The sequence below is a fragment of the Sipha flava genome, unplaced genomic scaffold (genome assembly GCF_003268045.1).
Source record: "Sipha flava isolate LNK unplaced genomic scaffold, YSA_version1 179_pilon_pilon, whole genome shotgun sequence".
NCBI lineage: Eukaryota > Metazoa > Arthropoda > Insecta > Hemiptera > Aphididae > Sipha > Sipha flava.
Genome location: NW_020272149.1, coordinates 1538070 through 1554101, shown reverse-complemented (window position 1 = coordinate 1554101; position 16032 = coordinate 1538070). Strand labels below are relative to the sequence as shown.

The following is a 16032-nucleotide window of genomic DNA, read 5'->3' as shown; positions in this document are numbered from 1 at the left end:
GTCTGATACTTTTATTATAGCTTTTGCTCTTTGTATTTGTTGTATATTAACCGTCCGTCTCTATAATCAATTCCTATTTTTTCTAGTGTCTTAAAAAGTTCTTTCTATGGAACTGTGTCAAATGCCTTTTCCAAATTAATAAATGCGATAAATGTATCGTTGTTAAATTCGATCTGTTTTTCAATTAATGTTCTTAAACTTAAAATCGCTTCTCTAGTTCTCTTGTTCCTTCTAAATCTGAATGGATCATTACTTAAAATATAAAAATAAATGCCTTTCAGTTTTATGTTCTATCCGGTTACCTACTATTTTTATGATAATTTTAGCCGAGTGTATCATCAGACTCAGAGTTCTATATTTATTACATTTTTCAGCCGTTGCTTTCTTGGGGAGAGTAATTATGTTTTTTTTTTTTAATTTTCTGGTGTTTCTCCAGTTATATAGATTTTATAAACTAAATTAAACAATTCGTTTTGAATTTTTGTACCTGCATTTTGAATCAGCTCTGTTGATATATTGTCTACGCCTGAGGCTTTTTTAGTTTTCATTCTCTGAAGGACTTGGTTGAATTCTTCTCTTAGGATTGGTGCGCCCTCATTATCTGGGTTATTTTCATTATTTATATTTGTTGTTTCTTCATCCTGGTACAGAACCTCAAGATATTGTTTCCATCTACTAGCAATGTCTTCGTTGTCTATTAGAAGATTTCCGTTTGTGTCTCTTATTATTAGCTTTTTTTTTTTTGTCACTGATGAATTCTTTATTGTATTGAACATTTGGTCCATTTTGCCTTCTTTTAATAATATTTCTACTTCATGACATCTATCTTCCAGACATTTCTCATTTCTTTTGCATTTATATTTTTTTTGTTTTTAAGTTCTTTATATTTTCTTATTCCCTGGTTGTCTTTTGAGTTTTTGTACTTTCTTCTTTCCTCAATATTTTTTAGAATAATTTCATTTATCCATGGTATTTTTCGATCTGACGTATTCCTTATGAGAGTCTTATTAGCTGCATTATGTATAGTTTCTTTGATTACTTCCCATCTTATATTTATTGAATCATTCATTTTGTGAGGGTACTTCGAATGTCTTACTGATACATGATTCATAGGCTACCGCTGTCTTATGATCTTCTAACATATTTATGTCATATCTTCTTTCTTTTTGTGTAGGCTTCTTCAATTTTTTATATGTAACATTATTTTTCATCATTAAGAGGTTATGGTTGCTGTTCACATCGGCGCCTGGGTAAGTTTTATATCTCTGGACTTGATTTCTGAAGCATTTTCTTACTAATATGTAATCGATTTGGTATCATCCAATGTCTCCTGGCATTTTTCACGTATACCTTTTTCTCCGATGAATGTTTTGGTATGTATTTGTTATGACCAAGTCATATTGTTTGTAGAAATCTACAAGTCGTTCTCCCTTTTCGTTTCTAGTGCCCAATCCATCAGCTCCTACTACTTGCCTATCAGCACCTTCACCTATTACAGCATTCCAATGCCCTATTATTATTAAGTTGTCACTTCTTTTTGCTAATTTACAGAGTTCTTCGAGTCTCGCATACATTTCTTCTATCTCGTTTTCCTCTGCTTCAGTTGTTGGGAAGTAAACTTGAATTACTACAATATCTCTGGGTTCAGCTTTATATTTAATCATTATAAGTCTGTCATTGTACGCTATCTTATTTATTACTTGTTTATTATAACTCCGACTCCGGCTCTTCTGGTTCTTTCACCTCCAGAGTAAATAACACGGTAATCATCAGACCAGAAATCTCCATTTCCTTCCCATTGTGTTTCACTCACGCCTAATATTTCTACGTCTTACCTTGTCATTTCAACTTTAATATTTTCCAACTTTCCAGTATTAACATAGTTCTCACGTTCCAAGTTCCGATGTTTTGTCAAGGTTTTCGCTTGCTGACGACCTGAGAAGCCTTGCTTCTTCTCCTGCCGAGACAACTGATATTTCCGAGTATATCTGGTCCAGTAACTTCCATCTCTTCATAACATTGGTTCATACTGCTTACTAGGAATTCTAATGTGGTGGTATCCTTCTCCTTCCACATCACAGTTAACAGGCCATTATTTGGAATATGCCCAAACTGCCTCTGTCAATCCTTCCGTTGCCGTTAGTTCAGCTGCAAAACTCGCCAATGGTCAGCAGTAGCAGTTACTGCTGCCCTCCGCTACCTCCTTTAAATCGCCTTTTACGATAAGCAGGAGTTACTGTAAGTCTATTCTAATCTCCGACCCCACAGGGGAAGTTAACAATTTACATCTTACATTATAATAAAAAATTATCTAAAATTTAAATTTATTGTAAATAATACAATTAATTTTACTTAAAAGTTAAAATGTAGAAAAGGTAATACGAAAACTTAAAATACAATAGTTATTTATAATTATGTATGATTTAATTTGTTGGTAGGTACAATGTACATAATAAAAAGTATTGAGTTCGAGTTCGAGTTTGACTTAAAATCATAATAGTTTCGGTTTGGTACGGTAGAAAATATGAAGGGTCGGTTCAGTTCGAGTTCGAAAAAATAATTTAAAGTTCGGTTCAAGTTCGGTTCGATTTAAAAAATCAAGGTTCGTCCCCCACTAATATTTATAACATATAATATATATGTTACCGTCACTGATGTTAATTATGTACTCGTAATAATGTCAATGCCTAGGCATTAACTAATAACGTAGGCAATTTTATAAAAATAAAATATTTTGTTAACATATTTACGTCTATGACTAGGAAATCACCTTAATATCTAAAACTGATATAAATGTTGATAATTTTTTTTATCGATATATTTAAAGTAAGTAAGAAATTTAAAAACATAATATAAATTATTATTTTTTACAAGCAAATCTGTTAATTTCACATCCTGCTTCTCAAAAACATCTTATATAAGTTTGTGGTTCCACGATTCTATAGCCAGTATAAGTCTCACGAACATGTAATGAATTCAACTCTTTGTACGTTAAAGGTTAATATTCATAAACTTTTTATTTTGTTCACAAGTAAATTATACTTAGATATTGTTTTACAAAATAATATTACAAGCAAATATACATATATATATATATATATATAACATAAGAAGACGACATGGACACAGATATAAATATGGGGGTACTCACACGTAATCGTGTGTTAATATGATGTGGACGATGGTCGAGACGGCGGCGACTCGGAGCGACGGTGGCTATCCGTATTGGCGGCGGCGGCGACTTATAGTTGGGGCAGCGACAACTCGTAATGGCGGCGGCAACTCGTAGCAGCAGCAGTTATCTGTAGTGGCGGTAGCGACTTGAAGTTGTGGACGAGTGACAGTATTACTAAATGCAGTCCACGCATGCACTAGTCGCTATTTAAATCCACTAACTCCGAGTGACCTAATATTAACTCCAACAAGTTGGTGCCTGTAATATTCGAAACGCTTCAGTGCCAGGAGTGGATCTTAGTAGTACTCGTAGACTAAGTTTACGGAAGTACATATAGCTTAATACGTGCCACGGAATGTGTCGTGCTGTTGTTTTTGACGTGGTTATCTGTCCTCATGCGGTTGTTGTCCTTATGTAGCTTTGTTACGTGCCACCGGCTCGATTTCAAGTGTTGCAAGTCAAAGATGTATTTAATTTAAATAAACATGAGACTTTTAATACATTTAATACATTTATTTTAATACTCAAAGTGTTAACAAAAATTCTGATACAAAGTGACGTGTAGTGTAGTAGCTTGTAGTTCCGTGACTAGAACTCATCTGAATTGTGGTCATTTTGATCCCTCTTTTATATAACTCGATTGACGTCATTGGACTTGTTGTTTCGGCATTATTCCTTATTTAGCAATAGGCCACGTTCGTTTGATTTACTTTATTATTTTATAGATTACATATTTTAATATATATATATTACTGGTTTATGGCCAACCTATTAAATGTAGGTGTTTATAGGAATATATATATTAATCTTATAATATTTTAAATTAATGATTAATGATTATAGATAATCTATGATCAAATATAGGTGTGTAACACCTGTGATATTGTGTTACGCATAATTCTATTTATACATGTTTTTGTGGTAGCCCATAACAGCTTAATGAAATGCGGTTACATCGTTTAAACGTTAAACTGACATCCGAAATTGCAATCGATGCCCCAACTGAAATTTTTACCTATCGGTACGGCGATAAAAATAGCGAAACGCATTATTGTTCACGATAGGCGATAAAAACATGCTCAATTATTCATTACTCGAGTGAGTATGAATAAGGTAGTTGAACGACGCGCTCTGTTGTCGAAAACATGCTTGATCATTCGCTAAATGCCCTTATTCGTCGCGTGCGTAACCGGTTGGATCACTGCGGTTGGGATATAATATAGGGTTAATATTGCTAATAAATGGCGGTATATGTCGTTTAAAAACGATAACTTATTTTACTTTAATATATTGTTTTTTCAACGCATCGTCGTTTCTTATTCAATAAATAAATTATTTATTTAACATTTTAATCAATCATGTTTGAAACAGCTCGGAATTATCGTCATTACCTAAGCAACATTTCTAAATACATCGTGTCTGTAAATAATGACTATTTATGTTACTTCCTATTCAATATCATATACTGTCTAATTTAATCGAAAATTTCATTATTGGCTAGGTATTTATGTTCATTCCTTTGTTCATTTATCTGTCGGTAATATATATATATATATATAATCGTTTTACGATTATTTTTTAATGCTTGTTTATTATTATTTATTATAAATATATTACATAAGATTTTTTTTTAAATATTTTTTAACAAATGTTGCAAATAAAATATAACTACAGATATGTAATTTATTTTTTTTAACGATATACAAATCTTGTAAACGTAGTTATAAAATAATAATTAACATTTTTTAAAATTATTTAGTTTCGTATATATTTATGTATATGTATATACTTTATTTGACTTGAAAGCGAAGCACAACAATAACGCATTATATTTTACATCGATATACAGAAAAATAGGACTTTAAAAATATGAACTTACACATACCACAAAACTGAACAAAAATAATGCACTTGAAGTACTTGCAATGATTAATTAATATAACTTTATAGCTTTTTTTAATTATTTTAAGTAATCAATGATACGTATTATATTCATTATAGTTATTACATAAGTATTATTTATAATCATTATATAATACTAAAATAATCATACAGGCGATAAAATTATTGATTATGTAATAAGTACATTTAGTTTTCCCTTATGAAATAAGATGGATTTTGTTTAATGTATCATACAATACTTCAATTCAATTAGTTGTCCTCTGTATTTTCAAAACATAAAAATATAATGAATACCAACGAATAATCATATTACATTATACTAACAGAAAAAACGGTTTGTGGTATGATGAAATACGATTAAAATTAACAAATGTCATTGAAAATTGTTTAATACAGATGACATAAGGAATTATCCGAATCGTTTTATAAATCTTCTATAAAAACAAACAAAACCTTGTTTAGAGACAGAGATGCTCACAGTCCTATAGATCTACAACATTGTTATATTATATCGTTTTATTTTTTATTTGAAATGTTTGATCATCATTAATACATAATTTTGTCATGTTCAAGTCAAATTACAGCTTATTCGTAAAATTATTTAAATATAAATTACTTTATTGCATGGACTTTTCTATTTTAATTTTAGAATATTTTACTGGAAAAATTTATTTTTCCAATTTTGTTAATGTTTATTACAGACAAACTGTAACAACATTATTTATTTTGAGCAAACAATTAGTTATTTTCTTCTTTATTGTTTCCGATTTTTCGATAATAGCACATTATTAAGAAAAAAAATGCATCTCAGTATATTCAGTTTAAAAATGTAATTAAAATCAATTTCATCAGACAATATTTATTTGCATGTATTTTTATGGGCCAAGAATAGGTAACAGTTCTTACTTTATTACTTAACCATTTATAAAAATCCTTTCATTTGTTAAATATTTTATATTTATATCTAATTTATCATAAAACATAATTATTTTCATAAAAACAGCGATTTATATTATTATACATAACTATTTTTAACATTTTCTTAAAATAACAATTTACTTGCAAATAAATTATTTATGGTAAGCAATACAATTTACTTAGTTTTTTTATTAACTCCACAGTCTTCTTTTAGTGTTGTTATATTTATATTATTTTCGTACAATTATAATCATATAAAATTATATAAACAAAAATTTCTTCAAGGTTTATAACATATATACATAAAATGATTGTATTAAAATATCAAAATTACTAAGAAAAAAAAACATTTATATGAGACTGCTAACGTTAAGAATGTAAGCAATATAAACTATTTGTAACACTATAGCAGATACTTAGGTACTAGGATTATTCTATGGTGCGAAAGAACAGTGAAACTTTTAAAAATTGATAACTTTAGACAGACGGGAATCTTTAATTTAATTTGTTTTCATAAAATTTACTAGGAAATTGAATAATGGGAAAATAAATGTTATTTACGGACATTTTAATGTTATGTTAACAATTATATACCATAGTGATCAGATTATATTCTTGTAATTTAAATGCAATACAAATAAATCAACTTTGTTGTATTTATTTATTTCATAAATATGAAAAGTTTGAAAAGTTTAAAATAAAATTATACTTTTTCTTTAATTACGGTTATATCGTAACAACTAGGACTAAATAAATTATATAATAACATTTTTAGCATATATTCAAAACGGGTAAAAAAAATGCCATATTTTAAAAAAGTATTATGATTGAACGGGCAAGAAATATATACGGTCAATACACAAATGCATTTTGATAAAAAAATATTGTAATACTATAAAACACATATAAATCTATAATGTAATTCATGTTTAAAGCCAAACTAAAATTAATTTAAATTCTTTGAAAAATAGTTTAATATATTTCGCTCAATCACATGTATATTGACAAATCGTTAGATTTTAACAATTAAGTGTATCAAATCAATCATATACATTTTATACACTTATCTGTGTAATATAAGTATTGCAAACAATTGTTTATGCATAAATCATACGGAGATCGGAGATCATATGGGATTTTACATACATCAGTAATGTTTTATAAAGAACTTAAACATTATTTCGACAGTAGGCTACTGGCATCGAAAAATATCAAAAACCAATAGACTACTTACATAGTGCATTGCTTGTAATTTGTATTACACCATATTTTACAGTAGAAAACCAAGTCATAGTACGATTAAACAATAATAGGGTAAGCTAAAAACCAAGGCTTGAAATCAAAATAAGAAATTTAGATTTTTCTATCAATTTTGATTATTGATTTTAATTTTGATTTTGGTTTCAAATATTGATACTTATATTTTGCGATTTCGTTTTTGATTTCGAATATTAATATTCATTGTTTTCAATTTCAGTTTTAGAAATCGGTATTTATTTTTTTCGATTTCGGGTTCACAACAGAATGTTATCCATGACTTATAATAATTTCTCAAATTTTAGTACATCATCAGCGTAATAGTGTTATAGGCTGTAGCGACAAGTTACTGATGTAGGTAGTATATATTTAAATCCATTTTTTTATTACCTACCTATGTTATTAAACATTTCGTACAAATTACAATTATTATTAAAGTGTCTCAAATATAAAAAAACGTAATATGAAAGTGAAGCTAAATTAAGTAAATAAGGGATACATCTATGTGAAATGATTAAAATGCAAAATTAAGTTTTTATTCATAGACTCAGACATAATTTAACTAAATATGAGAAAAATGTTTTAAATTATAAGTGAGGCAAATATGACAACACCTTGCAAAACTGTAAAAGTACAAAATAAATTTATTTTAGGATATTTGATTGTATATTACTGGTTAGAAGTATAACTCATGGGTGACAGCTAATGGAGTATTATAAATTAATATCTTATCTGTAATAATATATTAAAAAATATCTATATATAGTTTATTATACGGAATAAATCTTGTGTATAAAAACAACAATCGCTCATCGAACGCTGACAATATAGGTACTAGTTATTTATTATTATGTATAATCAATATAATTACCAAATATGGTAATCTCTACGAATTGATAATATAAATAGACCAGTTAGCTGTTAAATTTTAAATTAATTTGATTTAAAATCGTTTTCATTATTAAAATTATTTTGATTTTATTGTAAAATATCGATTTTAACATTTATCAATTTCAATATAAATTTTGAAAATCATTACTAACCATTAACGATTTTGAATTGATTTTGCTTTTCTAAAAGATTATTAATGGTTTTTATTGATGTTTGAAATCGATTTCAAGCCCTGCTAAAAACAATTACGTTTGACCAAACAACAATAATTTTAAATATGACGAATAAATGTAATTAAATGAATCATCATATAGTTTAGTTTGATGGAAATTATAGAAGAACATATCTGGGACATATCTGGGATCCCTTATTAATCAGATAAAATAACTATTTACACGTTTTAGTATTTACATTGACTCAAAAATATATCATTTCATATTGAACCGTTTTTTTTTTGCAACCATGTACCGATGTACGGTATAATTCGTATACTGTACGCCCGATTGCGGTGACACGGACAGGCTAGAAAAAGCCATTAAAGAATACACGTATACCTGGACATGTTCTAAAGAACAACAGTGTTACACTGAACTTACTGATAAGACAATAATTACAGATTTGTAATTAGTGACTAGGCTGATTCAACTCATTGACAAGCTTGGTTCAGTTTATCTTTAAATCAATTAATGATTCGTTTACAGTGTTGGTATTTGGTAGTATTGAATTTAATTGCTGAGTCTTTGATACTTTGCGACACATTGATTAAATTGATTAAATTCACTGAAAAGAGTTAACTCTTTAAGTCAACTCACTTGTGAACTACGCATACATACATTTTACAAAATATAAGCATTAACAATAAACACAATTTTAGTATTCTGAGTATAATCTCAAAGTAATTGTATACTTTGGTTTTTTTATCAAAAAACTAGAAATATAAGATTCTTAATATGCTGTAAAAATGAGTTTGTATTTTTAACGAATATTTTTAATGAAGCCATATAAACATAAAATAGTGATTAACTTTAAAGCTAAGATGTATAGTTTGCTTTTATTTGTAAAATTTATAATTAATTTTATTACGTAAATATATTGATTTATGTGGTAATACTAATTTAAAACCACTGATTTATACAATTTATTATTTAGTTACTAAACCTTATAAATATTAATAAAATTAGTAAATAAAACTATATTAATTCAATTTCAAGTAGAAAATACACATTTTATTTAATCATAGCTACATCATAAAAAATAAAATTTGTAACAACACAGAAAAAACATAAATTAATTTAGTATTTGAAACAAATAAATCGAAATGGCCTTAGGCTTCAGGGTTTAAACTTAATTATTATTTTATTATTCAATTAACGAAATAGTTATTAGAAATAACAAAACAAAATAACTACTCCCGTAACAAGCAACGGGGGATAGGATGGATTTCCTTGTAGATTAGTTTTTAACTATTTGGGTGGTTTTTGAGAACACTCAGATTATATTGTAATTGGGTTTTACCATTGGTTACATTGAAAAAGGTTTAAATTGTTGTTCTTTCCGTCACGATATCTAAAACACTGCACGTAGTCGAGTACTTCAAAAATAGTAAAAATGACATTTAGGTATGGATTTCTCAAATTTAAAAGTAAAAGATTATTTTCAATTATTAATAATTTCATAAGATACAATTAATATGTTTTATTAAAAACCTAGTGTTCAAAAACATGTTATAGTAATAAGTTATATGACAGAAAAAAAATGTAATTTCTATGCAAATTACTCCAGAAATTAAAATTAGCGGTGAAGAAACAATTAAATTTGATGTAGTTTTGAATTGATAGACAAAGTTATCTTTTTTTATTTTTAGGTTTTGCCATTGAGTGGTAATCATTTTTTGGTTTTTGTGACAGAGTACCTAGATTGAAAAAAATTTCTGTTTATTTTTTAACCCATAGTGTTTTTATAAAATATCACGTAAATGGAAATCATATTATTCTCAGTGTTTTTATATTTATAATTACAGTGAATTTTAATTCTTATGTATGGTAATTATAATAGTAGAAGTGTAATATCTTGATATAAATAATATGCAATCAGATGAACTTTTGATTAATATGTAAGTATAGGGTTGGCACTAGTGCTCTTCACGGTCCGTAATCTTAGGGACCGGACCGGACTGAAATTGTTAAAAAAGGACTTAAGTCGGACCGAACTCATTGCTACATTTAATTTTAGACCGGACCGGACTGAAAATTAAAAATAATTTAGAGTGAACCGAAACCGGACTGCCGGTCCGAACTAATAAATTTCGGACTGTAAAAGCTTATAGACCGGACCGAATCGGACCGTGGACCTAATTTTTTTTGTACCATATAAGACCCCAAGTATAACATAATACGATAGAGCGGACAAACGATCCGAACTAAAAAAATTGTGCACCATGAAAATAGACTATAGTAAGACATTAGTAGGAATATTAATCCGTGATGGTAATAATTCGTTGATAGTAACACAGTGCTAAGACAGTCGGCAACAATGTACAGAACACGATATATATATATTATATAATAATATAATTCACAAATTAAAACGGTAATTAATAACAATAATAAAACTATTAATAAAGTATACGAAAATACGACGCACATAGTTTGTTTTTAAAAATAACGTGGAAATATCGAACTATTTGCTATCTGGCCTGGCTAATCCACTATTTTCCAAGTATTACTGCTTACCGGCATCATCGACAAGAATGAATAGAAATTAAAAGTACACATTTCATTTCCAGTCTCCGTTTCCCCAAAATAATGTATAGATAAATTATAATTAATATAAACCAAGATCGTAATGTGCGAGTATTTCATTGGCAGTTGTATAAATTTATATATTTGGACGGCGTGGCGTGGCGTGGCACTTCCACAATATTTCACGTTACTGCACCATAACGAGAATAATAATAATTTTTCTTGAAAATATGTTCAATAAAAAATTAATAATAACCAATAGGTACCATGAACTGCTTTGAGATATATTCAATATACATGATAATACATACAATTTATATAAAACAACGGTGCTGGGGTAAAATATTGATTCCCATGGGCCATAATGATAATATTCGTGTTATTAATCCTATAAATTATGTTTTTATAATTTTAAATCATTGTTCAATAGATATTAGATTTGAAACCAGCCGTAATATTAGCCGTACATTTTAAACTAATCGGACCGGACTGATCTGATTAAATTTTAGAAACCGGACCGAACCAAAATTATTATAGTTTAAACCAGGATCAGACCATTTAAATCAGAATCATTTAAAAAAATATTGATTCGGACCGAACCGATCCTTCACCTATTTTTATACAATAAGACCTGACCAAACCGGACCGTGCAGAGCATTAGTTGGCACCCATCGTTGTTAAACTTTTATGAATTAATATTTGCCTTAATAAATCAAATTATTGGATAAATCACACAATATTTGTTATAATAAAAATTATTGTAAGTGATGGATAAATATTTAAGTATACTAGCCCTAATTTGAATCTAGAAATCTGCAAAATAGACGCAACTTCATATTTTATATTTCATAGTGATTTTAAACACAGCCGACGTCAAGACATTGTGATTACTAGACTAAGGATCGGATACACTTCTATCTAAAAAGCAAAGACCTCCTATATAGAATACATGACAAACACCCGGTAAAATAAAACATATACTTAAAAATGTCCTATATACGTAACAATACTCACACAACGCTTAGCTTCCCACGCTAGATCAAAAAAATTCCCAACAAAAAACAAACTCCGACAATCATGAATTCATCTCAAAATGTAATCTAAATTTTAACAAACTCTAGATTAGCCATTAAAAATATCATAAACACAAGACATATTATTGTTAAAAATTATAAACTAACATTCAGTTTATATAGTATGTATATATAAAATAAAAGTTGGTTAATAACCTTAGTTGTTGAAACTGGTAAATTTTTAGAAAAAAATAAAAAAGATAGAAATAAACGTGTGTTGAATTAAATATAATCAATATTTTAACATCTTTAAAACATATAAAAAGGTCAATATTTTAAGTTGTATTCAATTAAATATTATTTAATGTATTTAAATTTGAATATAAATTATACTAGATATTGTAGTACTATTGTTGCACAAGTACAGTAAGAGTTAATTAAACTACTGAATTTTCAATTTAAATGGGATTTAAAATAATTAATAAATATTAGATTTATTTTAATTGTATTGTTAACGTTATAGAAAGTCAAGTGTAAAGGTAGAATGTATCTACTATAATCCATAAAATGTGTAAATAATATCTTTCATCACCATTGTCATTGTTAAAGAAGTTGTTATCACTTAAACTCTTTATGTGTCAAATAGTTTGTTATGTATTTGTATTCATCCTATCACTACTGGAATCAAGAAACTCAATTATATTATCATAAAAAAAATACTAAAATATATAATACCATGATTAATTATGATTAATTTAATATAGTTAAAATAATGTAATTGATTTCATAGCATTAATCAATAAAAAAAAAAAAAAAAAACTGTTTTATTGCGTTGTTTTTATTAATAAATAAAATAATTATACATATTCCAACTCACACTCTAATTTATTAAATCTGGATTTGAATGCTTTATTCTTATTTGCTAAAAAATAAAAATCAAAGACTCGTGGGCTCTCATAAGAATAGTTGAATGAATCATAATCTAACGAAATTCTAGAAAAATAAACACGCTTATCAAATAAGTCTAAATACCAAGATTCTCTTGACTCGTATGGTAGTTTACGCTCTTCACTCTATAGAAACATTTCAATGCTTAAACAATATTATTGTACTCCGAGTAAACATATGGCAAGTATTTCAGACCTTATTTCAACTATATATTGTACAAGTGTTTATTCAAATTACCATGCGAATTGTCTTTTATTGTTTTACTTACAAGTTCAAGTCAAAAAGAACATGAGTGACTGCCTACAACATCAATGTTATATGACGGAGTGTTTTGGTTATATTAAAAATTAGAATTGTTAAAAATTTAATTTACTATGTACTTAAGTTATTTTATAATCTTGATTCCAGTAATTAATCTACGATTATGTAATATTTAATTTTAATATAATTTAGTTAAATAATTTAAAAAATCGTTGGTCCATTCGAAAAATAGCATTAGATCTGTGCACTTATTTATTTTTTAGACTAAAATATTAACTATGAATGTGTATATATAAGTTCTAAATATATTGATGGATCAATAAAATTAGGTAATGAACATCGATGCTTATCAATTGTTATTAAAGTTAAAATGAAAATCAATTGAAATAACGTCAATGATCAATAGGTAGTAAAAATATTTTATTTGTAAGAGAAGAATATACTTAGAACATCACTGTTTAAAATAGTGATAAGTGTTATAATGATAATTTAATAGTTGGAACAATAATTCAAACAAATAAAATATCTAAAATTGTATTTACATAATAATGTAAAATACAGTTAATATTTATCATGGGAGAAAAAAATTATTTTGGAAATTTGAGACTTTTAAATAAAATCAATTCAACCTTTTAGAAAAAAAAAAAATTACAAATAAACAAAATACGTTAAAATTTATACAAACATTTTTGAAATATTTAATATGAAAGTAATATTAGTGTCTTTGTAATATTCTGATGTAAATTACCAGGATATAAAATTATTGAAACTATTTCTTTGTATTTGTATTTCTTTGTATTTTTTATTAATATACTTCGATTTTTTGACTTTCGAACATTTCATATTATCAAATTAAATGAAAAGTGTGAAAAAATAACAAATTAACTTAATTTAGTTTGCATAAATAAATTGGAGAAGTCGAATTAAAATGCAAACATTTTTTTACAGATTCTTTTCTTATCTATCATTTTATGTAAATATTTATATATATTTATATTTTTATTTATATTTATATTTCACATAAATTAACTGATATACTCAATAAAAACTTGAATTTGAAATTGAAATATATATTTGTATACTGTGCAAAATTGTATAAAACCAAATGATCAGTTTTTTTTTTCTAATATTATTGAGATTCAAACAATAACACTTTAATCACAGTTAATTTATTTTTTATTTCAAATAAACTACAAACATTTCAAATTGGTTTTACGTCTCCTCGTAATCAATATTCAAACATAAATATACGTAACATAGTTAGTACACAAGGATGTTTATTATTCGTACTGCAATAATATTATAAGATATTTTCAATAGGTCTATGAGCATACATTTAGAATGTGTATTATTATTATTATTATTATTATATGTATACCTACCATGTTTAGTGTTAGAATATCGAAATATTATTAAATTTCGAATGATTGTCTGTCAGTCCTGAAACAAGATCATTCGTTTTAAATTTAAGATACTAACAACACAAAACCTTCCAATCGTGGTTTACTATCTGAAAGACAAATATCAAAATAAAATACCGTGGACATGTTATTGAATTTATAAGATCTCTTACCTTTGAACGCAAACTGTTATCGAAATCGGTAAGTATACAATGTGTAGTAATACGTCAATACTATCAACACTTTACGGCAGTATTGTATAGTGCTTCCTAAGGTACAATATTATAGTACCTATTACGATATAAAATGGTATTATATTCAGTATATCCTTGTGATTCTGTGTAAAATCAAACTCTAAAATGATCTAGTCCAGCGGTTCCACACCTTTTTTTCGTTCCGTACCTTTAAGTTTAATATTTTGCTAGATTGTACCCCTTCTAATGATTTTACCGAGTTTTACTATTTTACGAATGCACGATAGCAATAGAGTAATAAATCTCTAGTAGTCCAAATTTACGGTAAAACCGTACGACCATCACCGTAACCTATCATATTATATTATTAAATATATATTATACACTATTATTGTACTATACACCATAGCCTTTTATAATCTACATTTTATACGCCATATCTATAAGAAAAGTTAATAATTAGGTTATAATTTGCGAGGCAAATTTTCATTTTTAAAAACATGTATCGAATATTTTCGATACGAATCGTTTTAAACAAACAAATTCAACATTTTTCCGCCATAAGTCAATATTTTTTCACGTACCCCAGGTTGGGAACCGCTGATCTAGTCAACCGTCCGTTCAAGCAATCCTCTCGCGCAAATAACCTCAGAACATTAACCTGGCACGTTCGTTATTTTTTTAATTTTCAAATACGATGGAAGACACACGCGTCATAAGGTCTGCACGATCGGATAACCCGTCAAACGTACGTTTTGCAGAACACTACTGGTCTTGTCGGGGAAAAAAAAGAGTCCGCGAATACCGTGTACGGTTGGATATTCGGAGAGGAAAACAAACTACCGGTGTTGAAACGTGCGCGGTACAGATATTTCGAACGGGCGGTCGTTTTATGTAGAACAAAACGGTAATCAACGCTCGCGTTTTCCGACCGGCCACTCAACCGAACCGTTCGCGAATCCGCGGCCGGAAATCTCTCACAGTTTGTTGTACATGTCACGACATTACCATTTGTCCGTGGTGAAAACCCGTTCGCTCTCGACCGCGTTCAACGGCCATCCCCGCTCCGCGCCCCATAGTCAACCGGAACCACTTGGTCGTCCGAAAGTACGTCCTATTTTTGTGCGAGAAATTGTGCGCCCGACTCCTATCATCTATTCTGGAACCGGATGTGAACCGACGACCGAGCGCCGTGAGCAACTCAACAACGCGCCCGACCGATTGTTCTTCGGAACTCGATGACGTTGGTCTGTCGATGACCACTAAATCGGTTGCCCACCGGAACGTCCTCGCATTGGATCCACGAAGGATCCAAAGGATCCCCAGAAACGT

The 16032-nt window shown here is 28.2% G+C and overlaps 1 protein-coding gene across 1 annotated transcript; it reads right to left on the bottom strand.

Moving 5' to 3' along the window:
• Positions 1-1061: 1061 nt before the first annotated feature.
• Positions 1062-1664, bottom strand: LOC112680697 (craniofacial development protein 2-like). The gene is made up of 2 exons (XM_025550880.1): positions 1351-1664; positions 1062-1278 (listed from the first exon to the last, which is right to left on the bottom strand). The coding sequence occupies exons 1-2, from the start codon at positions 1662-1664 to the stop codon at positions 1062-1064; spliced, it is 531 nt and encodes a 176-aa protein (XP_025406665.1).
• Positions 1665-16032: the final 14368 nt, after the last annotated feature.